The 23,798-nt window shown below is 33.0% G+C and overlaps 3 protein-coding genes across 3 annotated transcripts in view; all 3 read left to right on the top strand.

Annotated features, from left to right (window-relative positions):
• The window catches only part of LOC127841657 (uncharacterized), a 425,798-nt gene that overhangs the window by 319,254 nt on the left and 82,746 nt on the right, over positions 1–23,798 (top strand). The gene's annotated exons all lie outside the window — the stretch shown is intronic.
• On the top strand, positions 2,951–5,013 carry LOC127841666 (keratin, type II cytoskeletal I-like). The gene is made up of 4 exons (XM_052370704.1): positions 2,951–3,051; positions 3,511–3,570; positions 3,967–4,272; positions 4,920–5,013. The coding sequence occupies exons 1-3, from the start codon at positions 2,997–2,999 to the stop codon at positions 4,260–4,262; spliced, it is 411 nt and encodes a 136-aa protein (XP_052226664.1). The 5' UTR covers positions 2,951–2,996; the 3' UTR covers positions 4,263–4,272; positions 4,920–5,013.
• On the top strand, positions 13,494–15,560 carry LOC127841667 (keratin, type II cytoskeletal I-like). The gene is made up of 4 exons (XM_052370705.1): positions 13,494–13,596; positions 14,065–14,124; positions 14,521–14,820; positions 15,464–15,560. The coding sequence occupies exons 1-3, from the start codon at positions 13,542–13,544 to the stop codon at positions 14,808–14,810; spliced, it is 405 nt and encodes a 134-aa protein (XP_052226665.1). The 5' UTR covers positions 13,494–13,541; the 3' UTR covers positions 14,811–14,820; positions 15,464–15,560.

Raw genomic sequence — 23,798 nt, 5'->3', positions numbered from 1 at the left:
TGAGATACACATGCATGCCAAATATCAAGTTGCTACGTTCAATATTGCAAAAGTTATGAGAAGGTTAAAGTTTTGGTTAAAGTTTTGGGACACACACACACACACGCACGCACGCACGCACGCACGCACGCACGCACGCACGCACGCACGCACGCACGCACGCACGCACACACACACACACACACACACACACACACACACACACACAGACACATACAATGACAGACAGGCCAAAAACAATATACCCCCGATCTATCGATCCGCGGGCATAAAAATCGAGCGCCAATACAATAAATCCGTTTCAATTAATTTAGGCCCTTCTTAAATTCGACATATACTCGGATAAAAGTATAACTATTTGCTAGGTACATATGGTTTCGTTTAATTTCATTCTCAGTAAGCATACATTTTTTCCTTTTTATTGACGTCAACATCAAGAATGCAACGTATAAAATATTATACGCTTATGGATATAAAGGTTATCAATTTTTATAAGGATGATTTAACTTAATTAAAACATATTTTTCGATCGTTATGAATTACTGCTTACCGAGCGGAAACGTAAAACTACTGTAACCTTGTCGGTGCCTACCACTATTTGCACCAAAAAGGTGAACACAATCAATCATAAATGCTACACTACGCTGTGCTTTCTTGAGCCGTATACTAGCAGCCTCGATGTTGTACGTATTGCCAACCAATACAATGCATATATTTCACACATAGACTGTGTTCGATTTGTAGCAGGGTGGTCTCGGCCAGCACGTACGAGGTAAATAAACTTGTATCCATAAGCAGAATTGTCATGTCTATGTATACATTCAGTTTATTTATTAATTTATTATTTATCCACACTTAGCTAGAATACAACAGTTTACCGAATTCGATGGAGGTCATGGAATACTAGCGGCTTCGTCAAACACTAGATCTATTTCATTGGGATATTCACTAAACTTAACGGCTTGAAGTGCATTAAAACGTATCATTAATATACTTTATGCATATGTTTAAAATGTACTGAACAAAATATTCATCGCTTTATAAATCATATTTGCTATTTATTACACAACTAGAAGCGTCACTAATCTATTTAGCAACCGTGCATTACACCAAGACATTTACTCGTGAATTAATAGCTTTATACACGTGTTTGACGTTGTTGTTTTTTCAATAAAAACGAACCGTATACTGACGGATAAGTATTACACAATGCACTTGAATTAAGTACATTTGGCCGAAACAATTCTGAAATGCTATGTTAACTTTATTCAGTCGGAAAAGATGTATCGTATGCAGACCATTTATGCAGGTGAGTGCTTTCATCCTTTAAAACAAATACATACTTTTAAGTATGAATACTGTTAATTTGCATTGACATTAGTAAAAAACACAATTCTACGAAAATTCAATTGTGTGTATGATCTGTCTACAAAGAATTTAGTATAGAACATTGCTTCGAAATTATGCACGATATATTTCTCGCCAGTCTGACTACATTTTTAGATTTCAAGTTAATCGTAAATACACTTTTTATCAATGTAATTTCTCTGTTCATCACAGTAAAGATAATTAGCGGTTAAAAGTTAGAAATACTTGTCAAGACTACAATATTAAATGAGGAAATATCAAAATCATAAAATACCGTATAAGCTATTTATCTTTAGGATTCCCTCAATTAAATTGATCCAGGATGACAACATGACAATAACTAGAGGGTATTGATTCAACCCTTTACAAGAAGTTTTATTCTCAATCACCTGCCTGTCTGTCGTTTTAACTTTCGAATGGATCAACTGTTATCAAAGCTTAAGGACATGTCATTGCGATTGCTTCTGATTTGGACCAATTTTATTTTCTTTCAGTCTTGTACATCAACCGAAAAGTGGGTTGAGTACTGCGAAAACCTTATAGTTCTTCTCTCAAATACATACCCTTTATCAAATCACGGCGAACATTTATTCAATTATTTTGCATTTATTGAAAATTGTTTATTAAAAAAAACAACATGTATCTGTTCCCTTAGTCGTCATGAAACGAAAAACCTATTTTGCTAATATTTTTTCTGTTTATAATCGATGTGGAACGTTTTTTTCGGCGTTGTGAGGAGCCAATTTATTGACAATAATTTCTGCCTTGGGATCAAGTGTTCTTCAATGTTGTTTTGTGATTGAAGTATGGCTCTTTTATTGACACCTGACTGAGTTAGAATTTGTCTAATTTCATAGGATATTGATCAAAGAATTCAAGTGAAAGCTCTTTATGAAGCTTTTTGGGTGCAATTTGTTACGTTCGCATAAAACACCTGTATGAAGAAGACCGGGTTGATTGGTAGCAATTGGTGAATTTTGTTGTCCCTGCGTCAGTTGTTCTCAGACTTGATCCATTTCTGAATATAAACACATTAGAATTTGCAAATTTTAAAGATTATTGCCACTTATAAATGTGAGCATTGTTGATTGCTATTGGAATTATTCGTTATTGATGGCCGGTAAACAGATATTCATGTTGTTACTAGAGCTCTTACAACTTTTATTTTAGTAAAAATAGATGTAGTCTACAGTTTTTGTAATTGAACAATTGATTTATTATGTTAAAATACAAATACATACTGCAGATATATTTCTACTTGTCCTAAATAACCTTACTATATAGCCTTACTGTAATTTTTTTTTGCGCATAAAATTGAATACATGCTTATTGAAAATACATGTATACATGTAATGTTTTATCAGAAGCATATGACTTTTTATACATTCGCTATAATATTTGATTGATTTGATTGGCTTTGAAATTTAAATTGTAATGTTTTATTCTTTTATTATAACATATGTCCAAATTTGCAATAAACTTTAACAATAAAAATGTATATAAAGTCAAACTAGCAATAAAATAACGCTCCCGATCATTCATGTTAACCAATGCTTCAACAAACTCGTATAAAAGGCCGCGTTCCTCTTGGCATTTTACCTGCATCAAGGAGGTGAACGGCATCTACCATGAACGCAACTTTGCTCTTCGCTTTCTTCGCTGTATTCTTGGCAGCCTCGTACGGTAAGTCAAGATTTTGAATAATCTTTGTTGTTAAGTGTAAATTATTTTGTAAGACCAGACTGAACTAGTAGACATACGACAACGTATGGTTCAAACGTGCAAATAAAAGTAATCTAAACGAAAAAGTATAAAAACGTTTACCGATTAAAACAAAAATTACACTATTTAATTAACATCACATTTTCCCGCTTTGAAAAATTTCGTATAATGCCGGACATTAACAAACTCAGAATACGGAATTTTCATTCATGTTTTCAATAAACTCATTGAAATACTTAAATAAACACTATCCGCAACGTCGGTGCACATTTCAATATTCACCGAACAAAGTGTTTATGTTATCATTAACAAAAAAATAAAAAATAAATAAATGGTCTTCTTTTCACGTCTTGGCACACCGATCGTCGCCGATATTTATGTAATTTGTTTTAACACAGATTCTTTATATTCCCATTCCAGTCGTCGGAACACCCGGCTTTGGTAGTGGTGGTTCCAGCTACTATGGCGGTGGTGGCGCTGGTAAGTTGCTCAATCTGATTCAAGTGTAAATGGGGTGATTTATTTTTTTAAAGTGTTCATTTTCTGAGTATTATATCGTTAGTTTGGTGCATTAAATATGTCCACATATAAAGAGAATATTATGTGAGTTTTGGATAAAGATCAAGTTTATCATGCGAGGCTTAGAACTTAGAACCGATGTAGCGCGGAAAGGTAAAATACTTTAAAATTCAAAGAAACAGCGCTGGTTTTCCAAGTTGACTCCGAAGTGTTTGTTTACTTCAACGTCATTATTTGCTTTGACGTCACATTGAAACATATAGTGTTCTTAAGATAGAGATCGGTCTAAACGTAGCGATAGTACGATTTACATCTGGTAATAGGATACAAATATTATTTCTGTGTTTTTATCTGCAGGCTTCGGAATGGGCATGGACGATGATATGGGTGGAATGGGTTCCGGAATGATGGGTGGCGGCGCTTTTGATGGGATGATGGGTGGCGGAATGGGCATGGGTGGCGGAATGGGCATGGGTGGCGGAATGGGCATGGGTGGCGGAATGGGTATGGGCGGGGGATTCGGGGGCATGGGTTTCGGTTGGAAGCACAAATGCCCGTGTAGAAAGCGTTGCTATCCCTGGGAGAGGTACGCGGGCAAGTGCTGGTGGTGCCATAAACATTGGTGCAGGATGCGATGCTGCCCTAAATGGTAACAACGATCAGGTACGAGTGTGAAAAATATAACGGCAAAAGTAATAATAATAGTAGATTCTTATTTATTACGAAGGGATGCGAGCATGCAAATTGATGTAAGACCTTTCTTACCAATACAATATTACAAAAATGCATAGTAGACATCTTTAATTAGCTATGCGTAAACAGATTCTTAAAAGGCAGATTTGCAAGCAAGCAATCAAAGAGCATACGTATAATCCACACAGTCCATATTTCTGATTGAAACCCTGTGCCTCAGTAAATGATTGTTATTTAGCATTTGAATGGATAAAATTCAAGTCATAAATACAAAACGTTGGTGTTGCGTAACAAAAGTGTTTGCCTTGCAAAAACAAACAGTAAAGCCTATTTATAGTTACAATATAAACATATTACACGTTTATGTTTAAAAGCAGTCCATCGTGAAGATTTTATATTTCATAAGATATATCAAACGCGTGCAGGAATATTGTTATGCTAGCTATGTGTTGAAGGAACATAAGTGGTCGCCTATATATTCAAAATGTTAGTTAATAACTCTATGACTGTTTGCACTCTGATGATATTCTTACGTACGGGTAAGCAATATAATTTCAATTAACGGAATTAATTTTATTCCTAAAATATAACTACAGTTAACTATTCGTGTCTTTCAGAACAAGCACCCAGGACGGAACTGAACGGCAATGGAAATCAATAATGAATTGTATCACTTTCAGTAAAAAAACAAATAAATAAATATTCATTTAATGTTTGTGTGTTGTTATTTATTCTTAATTTTCAATCCAATATACTCAGATAAAGAAAGAGGATTTTAAATTTGACTGTTATATTGTTTATGTTAGGACTAGGACCGACTTTGTTATGAATACGAGGGCTGTTTCATAAATTTGCGTACATTTTCGCAGGTTTCTTCAACCTGAGGAGACTCGAAACACAAAAACCAAATCTTCAGATTCATTGACTTAAATCTGACCCACTTATGGACGCAATTAATCTTTACATAGAACATTTGTTTTTCTATGGAGCAAGGAACACGGATTCATGCTTTCCGACGTTAAAGTTACCGTAATAATAACGTCCTTTCCGACGTCAAAGTTACCGTAATAATAACGTCCGTTGTCGAATTGAGCGCTGTTGTTTACTTTCGTTTTCACTTAGAAAAAGCAAATTTGTCTAGTGTGATTCTAACTGATTTCTCTGGAAGAATAATTTAGCTTTACTGAAATATAGTTTCCTTCGACTTTATGGAGGTGACAATAATAAAATCAAAGCCTTTAACATTTTAGAGCTGTGAGAAGCTTGCGTTATAACATGTCCAAATGCAGGCTTTGATAATTTATTGAAATTCTTGATGCAATTCTTGATGCAAATTGATTAAAAAATAGATTCTAAGTATAGTTACTCTGCTTTAACAGAAAGGACAAACGCAGTCCATGATTGTTAATTGTACAGTAGTTGCAAGTGATATTCGCTCACAAATATGTGAGCAATTGAGGTAGTGTCCAATTAAAACGCATTCGACTTATATATTAATATGTAGTAATCATTCCCACTCACAAAAAGAAAAACCTTTATACATTTGTGATTTTAGACACCAGGTCTAAAGCTGTCACGTGTGTTACAAAGTTTATAAACAAAACTCCGTCTACGAAGCCTCTGTTGTCCAAAATACAATTTCATCCGGTTTTTCAGCAATCTGCGCCCGACAACGTGCAACCCATACCCTAAGTTCCCCGAGCAACAACACTGCAGAAAACATCCAAAGCTCGATGATTAACCAACATATAGATATAGAAAATAGACACAATAATATATTCCTACATACATTGCAGAACCAACCATAATATATTCCTACATAAATTGCAGAACCAACCCCGATACTGTAGACCACGGTATACTTTTAATGAAGATGGAAGCTTTAGGTATCAGTAAAAATGTTTTAAGGTGGTTTAAATCATACCTTTCTGATCGAAAACAACGTTTTCCTCTTTTTCGAATATTGCTTGTGGTGTTCCTCATGGCTTAATCCTAGGACCCCTTCTGATTTTAATCTATGTAAATTACATGTCAGCAGTTGTAAAAACAAGCTTTTATTGTATGCTGATGATTCTGGCATTATGGTTACCGGTAAAAATAAATCTGATGTTGAAAATGCCCTGAATAAGGGAATAAATGTTGCTAGTAAATGGCTCATTAACAGGTAAAGCTGAATCCATTCTTTTGGGTCTAAGCCTAAACTGCGGTTTAATCCTTATCTCAATGTATCATGTAATGGCCAGGTTATTGAGCAAAATTATCTTGGTGTAACATTGAATCATAATTTATCTTGTGATTCAATGGCTTCTTCAGTCATTAAAAAGGCAAACTCTAGGAAGGTCTAGGTGTTTTATATATGAAACGTGAATATCTCACTCAACATACTAAGAAAATTTTGGTTATGTCACTTATTCAATGTCATTTTGACTATGCCTGCTCCTTTTGGTACTATGGTTTGAATAAATCATGAATGAACAAGTTACAGGTAACTCAAAATAAGTTGGTAAGGTTGTTTTGAATCTAGACCCACGGTCATACATTGGTCGTGAGCATTGTAAACTATTAAATAGCTCTCAGTATCCAAACGAGTCGATCAAAATATTCTGACTCAAGTATTTAAAATTGTTGCTGGTACAGCCCCGGATTATAAGGGTGAGCATTTCTTTCCGGTTAAGGAAACACATGGTCACAATACAAGGTTCCGTGAACAAAGTTCTTTCACAATTCCGAAGGTTAAAGGTTTTTATATCAAATCCTTTGCGCTTGTGGGTTGTAAACTATGGAATGGGTTATCTCCTTCTATTACTAGTATATCTGAGTCCCATAGGTTTAAGGTTGCCGTCAAAAACCACTTTTTAAGTCAGATTGTATAATATTCTTTTACTAAGTAATCGGTATCATATGTTAATTGTTTAAATACATTCCGCTTCTTAATTACATTTCACTAGTCACTTGGTGATGTTAATGTTGTAATTATCTGTAATAATTTTTTTATTTGCTATAACTATTAAAATTACTTTAGTCATTTATTAACTTCATGTTGTATTTGCTCATTTTTAACTGTGATATTCCTACAATAATGTCCACCAATTCAAGTATTAGTAATGCTCAGTTTACATCTGAGATATACTATAAAGCAACAATTTATGTCTCTTTATGTCATGCCACCATCAACAAGGGCCACAATGGAAATAACTTACGTATAAGAGATCACACTCGTTTTTGTGCTATCCTTGGTACTGGTTTGCGTGACATGGTTAATTGTCATGTTTGTATTTTTACGTATTATTTTATGAATGCAACATGTTTGTTACTTGTGTTTGCACCATGATACCGAAATAAATAAATAAATAAATAAATCCGACCTGAAATTCCCCACCAGAAAGATATACCGAAACAAATAAAGGTAACCTAATTCATTTCGACACCCCCAAATGCCACAAAACTGCACATGATGCGGCGTCTCATCAGGGTCTGCGTTGTTTGCTTAAAGAAATTTCTGTAAGAAATATTCTAAATATAGAAATAAATATACTAGATATCTCTAATTTTGGAAATAAATTGATCCAATTTAGAAGGATATCTTGATGTTTATTTCGTGTGTTAAATGTTATTCATGAAATGTTATTTCCATTTCCGCGTTAAGCAATAATTATTAAATATATTATATATATATATATATATATATATATATATATATATATATATATATATATATATATATATATATATATTTATATATATTCCTTGCTTGATGATTTGATGATATTAATTCAAAACAAACGATCTTGCCAAGGCAGTACAATTTTATTTCTGTAAAACGAGACAGAGAAATATTATAATATTTTCAAATAATATACATGTGAATCTACATGCACAGTTTATAAAAGCATGTTATATAGCATTTTAAATAAAATACATCTACAGTAATTTTCAGAAACATAGGATTTCAGTAACTTACAATAATAAGCCTTCATTTTAATATTTGTTATATCAGTTTGCGGTCCATATAAATTCTACACAATTCTTTACATACCGAATAATCCTGTAGAGTTAACAACATAATGTTATGAATTATAACAATAACATCTAAATAAAACTAAAATCAGTAATTAACTATAAATTTTCGCACTTAGTAAAATAATACAAACAACAAATGAATATCCAAAATATAAATAATTAGAAGAATCATACCTGTAAAGCGAGACAGAAAATACGGTTTGCGCAAAGCTTAAATTCTGATCATAGGGGTGCGATTTCGATCGTGATAGGTCGGCTATCTCCGGACTTTTCGTATGATAGTTTTCCACAAAAGTGCTAACTGGTATTAATCGGTTTCTCCTTTTTTGGTAAGTTCCTAGGTATATTTTTCTGGTGAATCAGTGACCAATTAACTGGTATTAATAGGTTTTTATAATTTCTAGGTGCTGAATAAGTGGCCTGCGATCAGTTTGCGTACTGTTTTTCCACCCTGATTTATATTCTTAGAACTAGGGATATGTGCTTTGCTGAACCGAATTCTCTTGTATTTATAGGTCGTTAACCTCAACCGAAAAATATGTTTTGTTAATAAGAATTTGTTTGCGAAATATTTTCTTGCTGTAGGTAAAGACAGGTGTAAAACATGTACTTATTTCTTTTGTTCTTGGTAACCATTTACTATTCTAATATGGATATTATTTATGATAATTATATCTTACATAAAAAAAATGAAAATTATATTTAATAAATTGAAATAAACAATTAATGTTAATATATTAATCCATGAAGTCAGTGTTTTGTTTTTAAAGGGATTACATTAAAATAAAATTTATAAATCGTTGATGAACAACCGACTGGAATGAGGAATATTTGTTAAAAGTTTTATTAATCTTAATTGCGTTGTTCAGCACGTTCCTGTAAATTAAACACATGTTTTATCCTATGAGACACTAATATTCGAGCAAAATGCTTGTGTCGTCTGCACTTCAGTTACCTCAAAAAAATAATAAACATCTTTATTTAAGTACCAAAAACCGAAATATCGTGACGATGTTCAATTTATTCCCCAATACCAAACCCATCCCCACCCTAATAAATAAGGTCGCCTCATCGTGTTTAAGGACGAAGCTACGACCCTCACTACCAAAATTCGATGATCGCAACGATCAATGAGATTAACTAATAAATCATTACTGGAAACAATGAGATATTTAATTGCGAGACCTTTAGTCTGATAATTAAGATTTAAAAAAGCAGTCTAGTGCTGGAGTCTTGAATCTTGAACTGCAGAAGAAAATTAAATCTAATTGAAACATTTTTCAGAAAATTCTAAGTCTGTAAATCCGGTGTATATCACATAATCGAGTTATAAAATGCTACAAACTGCACCAGTATTAGCTTTTATTAGTGTGTAATACGCTAATGAGGATAAGTAGTAAGACTGTTCATTGTATTTACAAACAATCTATGTCGAGAGTTACTCTTAAATCTAAGATTGCATTTCAAACCGTTCCATTTGTTACCCGTTTAATGAAATGTTGTGATTTTGTTTGCTCTGTTCTTTACGTATGATGCAATGGTTATTTGGGCAAATTTGCATCTCTTGCTGCTTATGACATCTCTTCACGGGTACACCTTGTTTAGAGTTTGGGTCGCTGCAAGTAACATCGTCCGTATGTTTGATACACATGCACATTCTTATTATGACCACAAAGTGCACTTGTTCAGTCGCCGGTTATTAACTTAGTATCTCTAATAAGAAATCTTCACGAAGAGTACAATATCTGGTAATTCTTAAAATGCGCGTGTATGCCTATACAAAAAATCAAGCGCCAATACAATAAATCAGTTAAAATTGATTTAGTTCCTTCTTAATTGTGACACATACTCGGATAAAACAACATTTATTTGCTATGTACACATGGTTTCTTTGAATTTAATTCTTAGCAAGCTTCCATTCTATTGACGTTTACATCAAGCATGCAACGTATGAAATAGTATACGCTTATGAATATAAAGGTCATCAATTAGTATAAGGATGATTTAACTTAAATATTACATATTTTCTGATTTGCTATAAACTGCAAAAATCATAACTATCATCATTTGAGATTGGTAATGCATTACTTCTTACCGAGCAATAACGTAAAACGACTGTAATCCTGTCGGTACCTACCACTACTTGCACCAAATAGATGAACATAAATGCAACATTGCTCTGAGATTTCTTAAGCTTTATACTAGAAGCCTCGATGTTGTACTTATTAAAAACCAATACAATGCATATGTTTCGAACCTATGTTTGCCCCGTCCAAGACCTACGAGGTAAATTAACTTGTTTCTCTAAGCGGATTTCTCATATTCGTCTATTTATAAATTCAGTTTGTTCGTTTATTAATTTATTATTTAACCACACTTAGCTAAAATCAAGGTCATTGAATTGTATCTGCTTCGTCAAACATTAGACATATTTCATTGGAATATTCACTAAACGTAACGGCTTCAAGTGCATTAAAACGTGCCGTTTACATACGTTATGCATATATTTAAAATATACTAAATAAAATAGTCATCGCTTCATAAAACATATTTGCAATCTTTTAGACAACTAGAAGCGTCACTAATCTATTAAGCAACCGTGCATTACACCAAGACATTTACTAGTGCATTTATAGCTTTACACATGTGTTTGACGTTTACTTTTTGTTTCATTTTAAATTCTAATATCGCCATATATCGAACTTAGTATTCTAATTATCAAAACAGTTAACAATCACCAGCATCAACGTAATTATTTACAACTCCGGCACAATTGCATAAACACGTACCATTTAGTTCTTAGTAGCCATTTTTGTTTAAATGATTTTTATTTTTAGTATTGATAGAAATGTTTGAGCGGTCTCTCTAGGAGGACATTATCTTTTATGAAATATATTGTGTTAAAGATGGACAATAAAAGTAAACAGTAAAATCACAGTAGTATTCTTCGCATAAGCATAACACAGTGCGATTGAATTAAGTACAGTTGGCCGAAACAATTCTGAATTGCGATGTCTACTTCATTCAGTCGAAAAAGAATCATCGTATGCAGACAAGTAATACAGGTGAGTGCCGTCATCCTTTAAAACAAATAAATACTTTTTTGTATAAATTCTGTCTAATTTGTAATGACAGTAGTAAAAAACAAGAAACCGTCTGAGACGGGTGATGCTCCCCAAAGGTTTTTTTGTTACAATATTGCACTATATATTCAGATAAAAGGAAACGTCTTGAGTTGCTTAACTTTGGAAAAAATAATACGATGGATGGTTTAGCAATGTAAAAATTACAAAGGGCCATAACTCTCTAAATAAATCATCTAACCAGAACCCACAAATAACATGCGCATCTCCTCAAGGTAGTTAAACTTTCCATTAAGCTTCATTGAATTCCAGTCAGTAGTTGGGGGGACAAGAATTGCACTATAAGTACAGTTTATAGAAAATTTCAAAGGGCCATAACTCTGTGAACAATCATCCGACCAGAACCGGCTGATAATATGCACATCTCCTCTTGGTTGTGAAACGTCCCATAAAGTTTGATTGAATTCCGGTCAATAATTACTGAGAAATAACCCGGATAAAAATTGTGCACGGACGGACACACGCACGGACAGACGAAGCGGCGACTATATGCTCCCCCAAAAAAATTTGGGGGAGCATAAAAAACAGTACAATTCTACAAAAATGCAATTTTGTGAATGATCTGTCTACAAAGAATTTAGTCTCGAAATTTGATTTCAAGTTAATCTTAAATGCAGTTTTTATCAATGTCATTTCAATTTTCATCACAGTAAAGATAGTTATCATTTAAACGTAAGAAATACTTATCAAGACTACAATATTAAATGGGGAAATATTAAAATCATACAATATTTATCTTTGGGATTTCCTCAATTAAATTGATCCAAGATGACAACCTGTCAATGTCTAGAGGGTAATGATTCAACCCTTTAAAAGAAGTTTTATCCTCAATCACCTGCCTGTCTGTCGTTTTCTTTCGACATTTCGAATGGATCAACTGTTATCAAAGCTTAAGGACATACCATAGCGATTGCCTTCTGATTTGGACCAATTTAATTTTCTTTTAGTCTTGTACATCAACCGAAAAGTGGGTTAAGTACTGCGAAAACCTTATAGTTCTTCTCTTCAATATATACCCTTGATCAAATCACGAAGGACATTTATTAAATTATATTGCATTGTTTGAAATCCGTTTATTAAAAGATACATGTATCTGTGACCTTAGTTGTCATGAAAAGAAAAACCTGTTTTGGTAATATTATTCTGTGTATGATCGAATTGGTACGTTTTTTCGGCGTCGTGATGAGCCAATTTATTGACAATAATTTCTGCCTTGGGATCAAGTGTTCTTCAATGTTGTTTTGTGATTGAAGTATGGCTCTTATATTGACACCTAATTGAGTTAGAATTTGTCTAATTTCAAACGATATTGATCATAGAATTCAAGTGAAAGCTCTATAGAAACATGTTTGGGTGCAATTTGTTACTTTAGCATTAAACACCTGTATGAAGAAGACCGGGTTAATTAATAGCAATTGGTGGATTCTGCTGTCCCTGCGTCAGTTGTGATAGATGTTCCCAGAGTTGATCCATTTCTGAATATAAACATATTAGAATGTGCACATTTTAAAGATTAATGCCACTTATAAATGTGAGCATTGTTGATTGCTATTGGAATTATTCGTTATTGATAAACAGATATTCATGTTTTTACTAGAACTGTTATAACTTTCATTTTATTTCATAAAGATAGATGTAGACTACAGTTTTTATAATTAAACAATTGATCTATTATGTTAAAATACACTTATATAGTGCAGATATATTTTTACTTGTCCTATATAACCTCACTATATAGCCTTACTGCAATTTTTGCGCATAAAATGGAATACATGCTTTTTGGAAATACATTAATACATGTAATGTTTTATCAGTAGCATATGACTTTTTATAAATTCGCTCTAATATTTGATTGATTTTAATGGCTTTGAAATTTAAATATAAGGTTTTTTCTTTAGTATAACATATGTCCAAATTTGCAATAAACGTTAACAATAAAACTGTATATAACGGCAAATAAGCAATAAAATAATGCCCTCGATCATTCATATTAACCAATGCTTGAACAAACTCGTATAAAAGGCCGCGTTCCTCTTGGCATCTCTACCTGCATCAAGAAGGTGAACATTATCTACCATGAACGCAACTTTGCTCTTCGCTTTGTTCGCTGTATTCTTTGCAGCCTCGTACGGTAAGTCAAGATTTTGAATAATCTTTGTTGTTAAGTGTAAATTATTTCGTAAGATAAGATAAAATAAATTGAACTAGTAGACATACGAACACGTATGGTTCAAACGTGCAAATAAAATTAATCTAAACGAATAAGTATAAAAACGTTTACCGATTAAAACAAAAAATACACTATTTAATTAACATCACATTTTCCCGTTTCGAAAAATTTCGTATAATGCCGGACATTAACAAACTCAGAATACGGAATTTTCATTCATGTTTTCAATAAACTCATTGAAATACTTAAATAAACACTATCCGCAACGTCGGTGCACATTTCAATATTCACCGAACAAAGTGTTCATGTTATCATTAACAAAAATATAAAAAATAAATAAATGGTCTTCTTTTCACGTCTTGGCACACCGATCGTCGCCGATATTTATGTAATTTGTTTTAACACAGATTCTTTATATTCCCATTCCAGTCGTCGGAACACCCGGCTTTGGTAGTGGTGGTTCCAGCTACTATGGCGGTGGTGGCGCTGGTAAGTTACTCAATCTGATTCAAGTGTAAATGGGGTGATTTATTTTTTAAAAGTGTTCATTTTCTGAGTATTATATCGTTAGTTTGGTGTATTAAATATGTCCACATATAAAAAGAATATTATGTGAGTTTTGGATAAAGATCAAGTTTATCATGCGAGGCTTAGAACTTAGAACCGATGTAGCGCGAAGAGTAAAAATACTTTAAAATTCAAAGAAACAGCGCTGGTTTTCCAAGTTGACTCCGAAGTGTTTGTTTACTTCAACGTCGTTATTTGCTTTGACAACACATTGAAACATATAGTGTTCTTAAGATAGAGATCGGTCTAAACGTAGCGATAGTACGATTAACATCTGGTAATAGGATAAAAATATTATTTCTGTGTTTTTATCTGCAGGCTTCGGAATGGGCATGGACGATGATATGGGTGGAATGGGTTCCGGAATGATGGGTGGCGGCGGTTTTGATGGGATGATGGGTGGCGGAATGGGCATGGGTGGCGGAATGGGCATGGGTGGCGGAATGGGCATCGGCATAGGCATGGGCGGGGGATTCGGGGGCATGGGTTTCGGTTGGAAGCACAAATGCCAATGTAGAAAGCGGTGCTATCCATGGGAGAGGTACGCGGGCAAGTGCTGGTGGTGCCATCAACATTGGTGCAGGATGCGATGCTGCCCTAAATGGTAACAACGATAAGGTACGAGTCTGAAAAATATAACGGCAAAAGTAATGATAATAGTAGATTCTTATTTATTACGAAGGGATGCGAGCATGCAAATTGATCTAATAAGACCTTTCTAACCAATAAGATATTACAAAAATGCATAGTAGACATCTTTAATTAGCTATGCTAAAACACATTCTTAAAAGGCAGATTCTCAAGCAAGCAATTAAAGAGCATACGTATAATCCACACAGTCCATTTTTCTGATGGAGACCCTGTGCCTCAGTAACTGATTGTTATTTAGCATTTGAATGGATAAAATTCAAGTCATAAATACAAAACGTTGGTGTTGCGTAACAAAAGTGTTTGCCTTGCAAAAACAAACAGTACAGACTATTTATAGTTACAATATAAACATATTACACGTTTATGTTTAAAAGCAGTCCATCGTGAAGATTTTATATTTCATATCAGACGTGTGCAGGAATATTCTTATGCTAGCTATGTGTTGAAGGAACATAAGTGGTCGCCTATATATTCAAAATGTTAGTTTATAGCTCTATGACTGTTTGCACTCTGATGATATTCTTACGTACGGGCAAGCAATATAATTTCAATTAACGGAATTAATTTTATTCCTAAAATATAACTACAGTTAACTATTCGTGTCTTTCAGAACAAGTACCCAGGACGGAACTGAACGGCAATGGAAATCAATAATGAATTGTATCACTTGCAGTAAAAAAAAAACAAATAAATAAATATTCATTTAATGTTTGTGTGTTGTTATTTATTCTTAATTTTCAATCCAATATACTCAGATAAAGAAAGAGGATTTTTAATTTGGCTGTTTTATTGTTTATGTTAGGACTAGGACCGACTTTGTTATGAATACGAGGGCTGTTTCATAAATTTGCGTACATTTTCGCAGATTTCTTCAACCTGAGGAGACTTATCGAAACACAAAACAAATCTTCAGATTCATTTACTTAAATCTGACCCACTTATGGACGCAATTAATCATTACATAGACAATTTGCTTTTCTATGGAGCAAGAAACACGGATTCATGCTTTCCGACGTCAAAGTTACCGTAATAATAACGTCCTTTCCGACGTCAAAGTTACCGTAATAATAACGTCCGTTGTCGAATTGAGCGCTGTTGTTTACTTTCGTTTTCACTTAGAAAAAGCAAATTTGTCTAGTGTGATTCTAACTGATTTCTCTTGAAGAATAATTTAGCTTTACTGAAATATAGTTTCCTTCGACTTTATGGAGGTGACAATAATAAAATCAAAGCCTTTAACATTTTAGAACTGCGAGAAGCTTGCGTTATAACATGTCCAAATGCAGGCTTTGATAATTTATTGAAATTCTTGATGCAATTCTTGATGCAAATTGATTAAAAAATAGATTCTAAGTATAGTTACTCTGCTTCAACATAAAGGACAAACGCAGTCCTTGATTGTTTATTGTACAGTAGTTACAAGTGATATTCGCTCACAAATCTGTGAGCAATTGAGATAGTGTCCAATTAAAACGCATTCGACTTATATATTGACATGTAGTAATAATCCCCACTCACAAAAAGAAAAACCTTTATACATTAGTGATATTAGACACCAGGTCTAAAGCTGTCACGCGTGCTACAAAGTTTATAAACAAGTGTCTACAACGCCTCTGTTGTCCACAATACAATTTCATCCGGTTTTTCAGCAATCTTTGCCCGACAACGTGCAACCCATACCCTTCCCCGAGCAACAACACTGCAGAAAACATCCAAAGCTCGATGATTGACCAACATATAGATATAGAAAATAGACACAATAATATATTCGTACATACATTGCAGAACCAACCATAATATATTCCTACATAAATTGCAGAACCAACCCCGATACTGTAGACCACGGTATACTTTTAATGAAGATGGAAGCTCTAGGTCTCAGTAAAAATGTTTTAATGTGGTTTAAATCATACCTTTCTGATCGAAAACAACGTTTTCCTCTTTTTCGAATATTGCTTGTGGTGTTCCTCATGGCTCAATCCTAGGACCCCTTCTGATTTTAATCTATGTAAATTACATGTCAGCAGTTGTAAAAACAAGCTTTTATTGAATGTTGATGATTCTGGCATTATGGTTACCGGTAAAAATTAATCTGATGTTGAAAATGCCCTGAATGAGGGAATATATGTTGCTAGTAAATTGCTCATTAACAATTAATTGTCATTGCACTTAGGTAACGCTAAATCCATTCGTTTTGGGTCAAAGCCTAAACTGCGGTGTAATCCTTATCTAAATGTATCATGTAATGACCATGTTATTGAGCAAAATTATCTTGGTTTAACATTGAATCAAAATTTATCTTGTGATTCAATGGCTCCTTAGTCATTAAAAAGGCAAACTCTAGGTTAAATGTTATATATAGGAAACGTGAATATCTCACTCAACATACTAAGAAAAATTTGGTTATGTCACTTATTCAATCTCATTTTGACTATTCCTGCTCCTTTTGGTACTATGGTTTGAATAAATCATGAATGAACAGTTACAGGTAACTCAAAATAAGTTGGTAAGGTTGTTTTGAATCTAGACCCACGGTCACACATTGGTCCTGAGCATTGTAAACTATTAAATAGCTCCCAGTATCCAAACGAGTCGATCAAAATATTCTGACTAAAGTATTTAAAATTGTTGCTGTTACAGCCCCGGATTATAAGGGTGAGCATTTCTTTCCGGTTAAGGAAACACATGGTCACAATACAAGGTTCCGTGAAAAGGGTTCTTTCACAATTCCGAAGGTTAAATGTTTTGATATCAACTCTTTTGCGTTTGTGGGTTGTAAGCTATGGAATGGGTTATCTCCTTCTATTACTAGTATATCTGAGTCCCATAGGTTTAAGGTTGCCGTCAAAAAACACTTTTTAAGTCAGATTTTATAATATTCTTTTACTAAGTAATCGGTATCATATGTAAATTGTTTAAATACCTTCCGCTTCTTAATTACATTTCACTAGTCACTTTGTGATGTTAATGTTGTAATTATCTGTAATAAACTTTAATTTGCTATAACTATTAAAATTACTTCAGTCATTTATTAACTTCATGTTGTATGTGCTCATTTTTAACTGTGATATTCCTACAATAATGTCCACCAATTCAAGTATTAGTAATGCTCAGTTTACATCTGAGATATACTATAAAGCAACAATTCATGTCTCTCTATGTCATGCCACCATCAACAAGGGCCACAATGGAAATAACTTACGTATAAGAGATCACTCTCGTATTTGTGCTATCCTTGGTACTGGTTTGCGTGACATGGTTAATTCTCATGTTTGTATATTTATATATTATTTTATGAATGCACCATGTTTGTAAATTGTGTTTGCACCATAAAACCGAAATAAATAAATAAATCCGACCTGAAATTCCACACCAGAAAGATATACAGGAACAAATAAAGGTAACCTAATTCAATTCGACACCCCCTAATGCCACAAAACTCAATATCTCCATGCGTCACTATATACCACCTGAAGATGGAAGTAAGTAGAACTAATGCTTTGTTGTTTTACAAAAGAGCATCATATTATTTGGTTTAAATAAAATTAAGTAAAAGTCAACATGTCTATAACTGTAGTCCGATTAGACTGTAATAATAACATTAATAATAATAATAATAATAATAATAATAATAATAATAATAATAATAATAATAATAATAATAATACATTTGGTAAAAATACTGTTCACTTGTATTTCTTAAAGTTATAATATTAAATCATTGCATGCGGTTGCATGTTAACAATTATACACAGCTTGTTTTCAAGTAAAAAACTAACAATCTAAATAAAACATAATTTTGATAATTGTCATCAATTAACCAAACAAGTGTTGTTAAAGTTATGCCGGCTCCGAACATTTCTGTATACGGAGCATTCCTTTAATGACGAGACACAGTTAATGTCGAGCACAAATCAGCCATCATGTTAAACAGTAATATCGTACAGGTGATTTACTGTTTTTTTTTCAAGAGTGTTATTTTAGTTGGTTACTAAGTTAGCGAACACAAATTGCCCAGGTTATAAAAACAAACTCACTTGCAAATCGTATTATGAACATACTCTCACTCAAACCTCCTGACTTGTGTTTAATCAAAATGTTATTGTTCTCCCTTGCCGAAAAATAAAAATGTTTTCCGACATTTCTTAATATTGTTTGCAATCAGTGACGTTAGCCAGTCGGTAGCGTTCATACTGTGTGCATTCATACGTCTAAGTTTATTGTCGTTTAAGGTTCATGTAAAGTGTAAAAAGGCGTATTCTTCACATAGGAATACTTCAATAAATATTATGGCAATAAATTCAATTTATAAGTCAATAGCCTCGTAAACACTTGTAGAACATTTAAGAAAATGCTAATAAAAAAAATATGATGCAAAATGTTGCTTTCGAAGAAATATACAGCGCATGCAAGAAATTATCAAAATAACAAACGGAGTTCAATTGAACAAATTCCTTTGGTCAAAATATTGTATACACTTAATGTTAGGTACTACAAATGAAAAGTCCACACAACACACATCAACAATCCTAAAATATGCAAAAGAAAAACATAAAAAAATGTCAAAAGTTAACACAATAATTGGGAACTACTTTAAGTATGGTGGACTTACCAGTGAACCTTCATTTTCAAAATTACTTATTTACTCGCAATACAGTACTCATTATAGTCACAAAATGACACAATTACAAATAATAAACTATATTACCAAAAGGCAAACACTTTGATTGTTCATTTGAAATATATAGAACTCGGAACGACGACTAATTGGCTACCTTAATACAAATTATAACATGTTTGTGTCACATCTCGAACTCCATACACGTTAGTTAAACATGTGGGGCATAAAACATCGGTTTCAAGGAAGTCGACATAACAATATTTCAATAAACTATCTAGGCATAATATTTGTGGGATCGGAAAAATGAATTATACAAATGTTGGGCACACGTACATATTAAACCAACTGAACACTTACATTTCTATAAAAACCTTGTCATCGATCAAAAAATGCATTTGTTATTGTCTTGTCATGTTTACTTTTCAGGTAGCCATTATTTGCCAGAAGTATATTCGAAAATTATTTCGTTTCAAAATCGATCATTTATAAATAACTCACGATCCGTTTGTTCTTAAATTTGTATAATTTGTTTGAGGTAATTTCTAGTCATGTTATAAAGTAAATATTTAATATAAGCAATATTTAACAAATTCGCAAATACGAATCAATACACATTTCTGACAAAGATGGACGACCGATGAAATTAAATCGGGAGGAGAGTCAATTATATCAAGATTCTTTTCAAATAGTGCGTTTCAAGTGAGTGTCATTGTTATGGAGATATTATGAAAATGATATATTTTCATTAATTTTATTTTATAAGATCATAACTCTTATTGATCGCATGCTATGCGCGCGGAAAGTTAGTATTTTTCCAAAATCTATAAATAGCGACTCATGGCATTGACATGTTCATTTTAAAATACGCATAGTGTCTTTGTGGGGCTGTATTGACGCAATTCAATGCTAGGAGTACCTTACATATAACTTGCATATACTGTTGGTGTTTTAATTGGTGCAATTGTAATTTTTTTTAATGAAATTGAGAATTTGCCATGCATTGCAATATTTTTGCTAATAATTACATTATTACTAACAATTGTGAGTGTTTTTTTTAATTGTATACATATATGGAATAAAAATGTGATTATTGCAACCATATGTAAATTTCATTAACTTATTTTGGGTATTACTGATCATTTTTATATTTTAAAATTTCATCTATGTGGGGTCATTTTGGGACTTTACATGAACCGTAATATTGAACGGCCTTAGGCCTTTTATATCGAACTTTGTAAGCCACATTTCTAAATCCAGCTGAACGCAAGGGTTGTCTCTCACGTACTGTGCGGCTTATGTGTAAACAAGTTATGTAAAATTAATTCCATTTTCGCATGTACACTTTCCACGTTCCTATTGCATTTCATTCAGGGTTTTCCGATAGGCTTCGAATAAACAGAACATAGTCGTGTACGTCTGAAATAAATGAATAGAACGTACTCGTTGACGTTTGAAATACAATTATTTTACCTCAGCAATTTTGAAATTTTCAAAAAACGTATCATCGTTTATAAATGCTTTAAGAAGGATCGTTCTAAGTACATGTACCTTAAACGCGTCAAAGCAAACGGGGTATTGTCCAATGTACAATTTGTTTAAATCATTTTAAAGCGAAAGCCCGAAACACTCAATGTTGGAAAGTGCTTTGCTGAATTTGATACCTTAACCCTTTCAGTGCGGGAACCGAATTTTGAAGGCCATTGCAAACAGTTTGGATCCAGATGAGACGCCACAGAACGTGGCGTCTCATCAGGATCCAAACTGTTTGCTATTCTGATAGTATTCTTTGAAAAAAATAGAAGAAAATGCTAATTTTAGAAATTCTGCAGACGACATTTTAGCAGACGACAAATTTCCCAGCATGCAAAGGGTTAAATCATTCTTCTTTGTGTTCAATGTTAGAAAACGTTGAAGTCATGACACGGTAACAAAACTTGAATTAAATAGATGTATTATAACTGTAGGACAAGTCTTTTAATGCCGGTGTGCTATCATATATTCGGCAAAGTAACATGGGCATGGTTGTGTCAAACAGGTTTAAGCATTAAATCAGTATAATGTTATGCGAGCTCTTAGCCACAATTACAACAGTTGTTTTTTACAATTCTTAATGTAACGTTATTTATCTCCGACCAATTTAATGGCAAATCTTGAACATTTCCTGTTTAAATTGGACGACATTGTCGATCTATTTGTACAGTGGTACACTTTTTACAAAACAAAAACTAATCCATTTACCTTTTTGACTCATATAAAAAACGCTGACATTACAGTGTTTTGTGGACTTATATATCGTAAACGTTCAATCTTGTATACCGTGTTTTTTTTTAATGAGACTATGTGTTTAGCTTTACAAAAAAGTTGCGTAATGAAAATGCATGTAATTGATTGTTACATCATAAATGACATTACTATGGTTAGGATGCTAAGAGTTTTTGTTGTACATGTTTCCCTATACGCACATAAATACTTTTATTGTAAACACTATGTTGCAAAACTTCAAAATCTATGAATATTTTATAACTTGAAGTATTAAGCATTCCCTTGTTGAGCTTTAACTCTAACCCATGTATGCCTAGTGGACTCTCCCATCCTTCTAAATTGAATCTATTTATTTCAAAAATTAGGGATGTCTAGTATATTTATTTCTATATTTATAAAATTTCTTACAGAAATTCCTTTAAGCAAACAGCGCGTAATGCGGCGTCTCATCTGGGTCTACGCTGTTTGCCAAGGTCTTTTTCTAGACGCTAGGCATAAATGGGTTAATATAGCGTGCATTTGATAAATTCATTGCAAGCTTTCATAATATAGATCTTATAAAACCGCTTTCAACATTCGTGGGTGCTTGTAAAACGGTTTACTCGAGATACACACATATTTGAAATAAAAATTTGGGTTTACAAACAACATTTGTACTGAAAAATAAAGCAGTTTGTACATTCGTTGCTTTTTACATTAAGTTATCATAGTATTTCTATTTAATTTTAGTTTAAACATATTTTATTTCCAAAATAATCACAAAAGTACAAAATATACATAGACATACAACTATTTTGAAAAAAGGGTAGGACCTAAAGTTCTAACAACATTATAAGTGGTCTTTCCCTGTTTTGTTATTTACATGGAATGTTCGTGACGATAGCGTGATTTTGTAAAGCTCTATGTTACATGGTCACACGTACATTTGTCATAAGAAAAAAAAGTACATTTGTCATAAGAAAACAAAAAAGTGCGCATGTTAAAAAAGAAAGAAAATCATGATTTGTAAAGAATTGGAAATAAAACTCTTTTATATACAGTGCAACCTTAAGATAGTGAAGTCCTGTCCAGGAAAATAAAAAACTATGTGCTACAACAACATTATGAAAAACGCTGTGTCGTCTTAATAAATATCTGAACATTTTTAAATATGAAGCTGTTGGTGTCATAATCTAACATGTTATTACCAAACAGCATTGTATTGCAGTTTATTTGTTCAATTGCATGAAGGCTTTCAAAAAGAGTTGTACGTTGTAAAGAAAAGCTTGGACAATTAAAAAAGAAGTGATACACCGATTCAACTTCTCCACATACACATACGGGTGAAGGTTCTAAGTGATTGGTGAACAAGTGCAGTTTCAAATCGCTACAGTTATTCCTTAGTCGAGCATGTACAAAAATGGACGATTATCTATCACCAACAAACTTGGAAAAATTAATTGTTTCAATTTAATTTTGAATCTTGATAGAGAATCTAAAATTCTTATGTCGCGAGGTAAGTTGTTCCATAGGTCGACCTCCGACGGAATGACTGAACGTGAGTAAGTTCCGTTCTTCTAGTAACGATTACATAATCATTTGCGTTCCTCAGGTTCCTAGCAGATTGTTGAAAGACAGTTACTGGTTGTAAATTTTGTAAGTAGTCTGGACATAAGCCATTGTGAATTTTGTACATATGTATAAGTTTGAGGTATTTCCTATGCTCGGCTAAACTATGAAAATTGATTTCTGAATACAAGTTAGACAAACAAACAGATTTTGTGAGACCCGTGACTATGCTTGCCGCTTCATTTTGTATTTTATTTAACATTTCTTTTTCGTAAAGCGCACATCCATCCCAAACGACACATGCATACTCAAGTAGTGGTCGTAGGTGGAAAATATAAATTTGATTAAATGTTTTTCTAGAGACCATGTATTTAATTTTTCGCATAATTCCAAGTATTTTTATGACGATTTTACTATTTAATTTGAACTAATGTTTTCGGATCTAACAAACTAATGAAGCAGCAGAAAATTATAGGTTATCTGTTTTTCATTCATGATAAGTTATTGTTACTTT

The sequence above is a fragment of the Dreissena polymorpha genome, chromosome 8, assembly GCF_020536995.1.
Source record: "Dreissena polymorpha isolate Duluth1 chromosome 8, UMN_Dpol_1.0, whole genome shotgun sequence".
NCBI classification, from domain to species: domain Eukaryota; kingdom Metazoa; phylum Mollusca; class Bivalvia; order Myida; family Dreissenidae; genus Dreissena; species Dreissena polymorpha.
The sequence above is the reverse complement of the archived record's forward strand: the minus strand, read 5'-3'. Positions and strand labels throughout refer to the sequence as shown.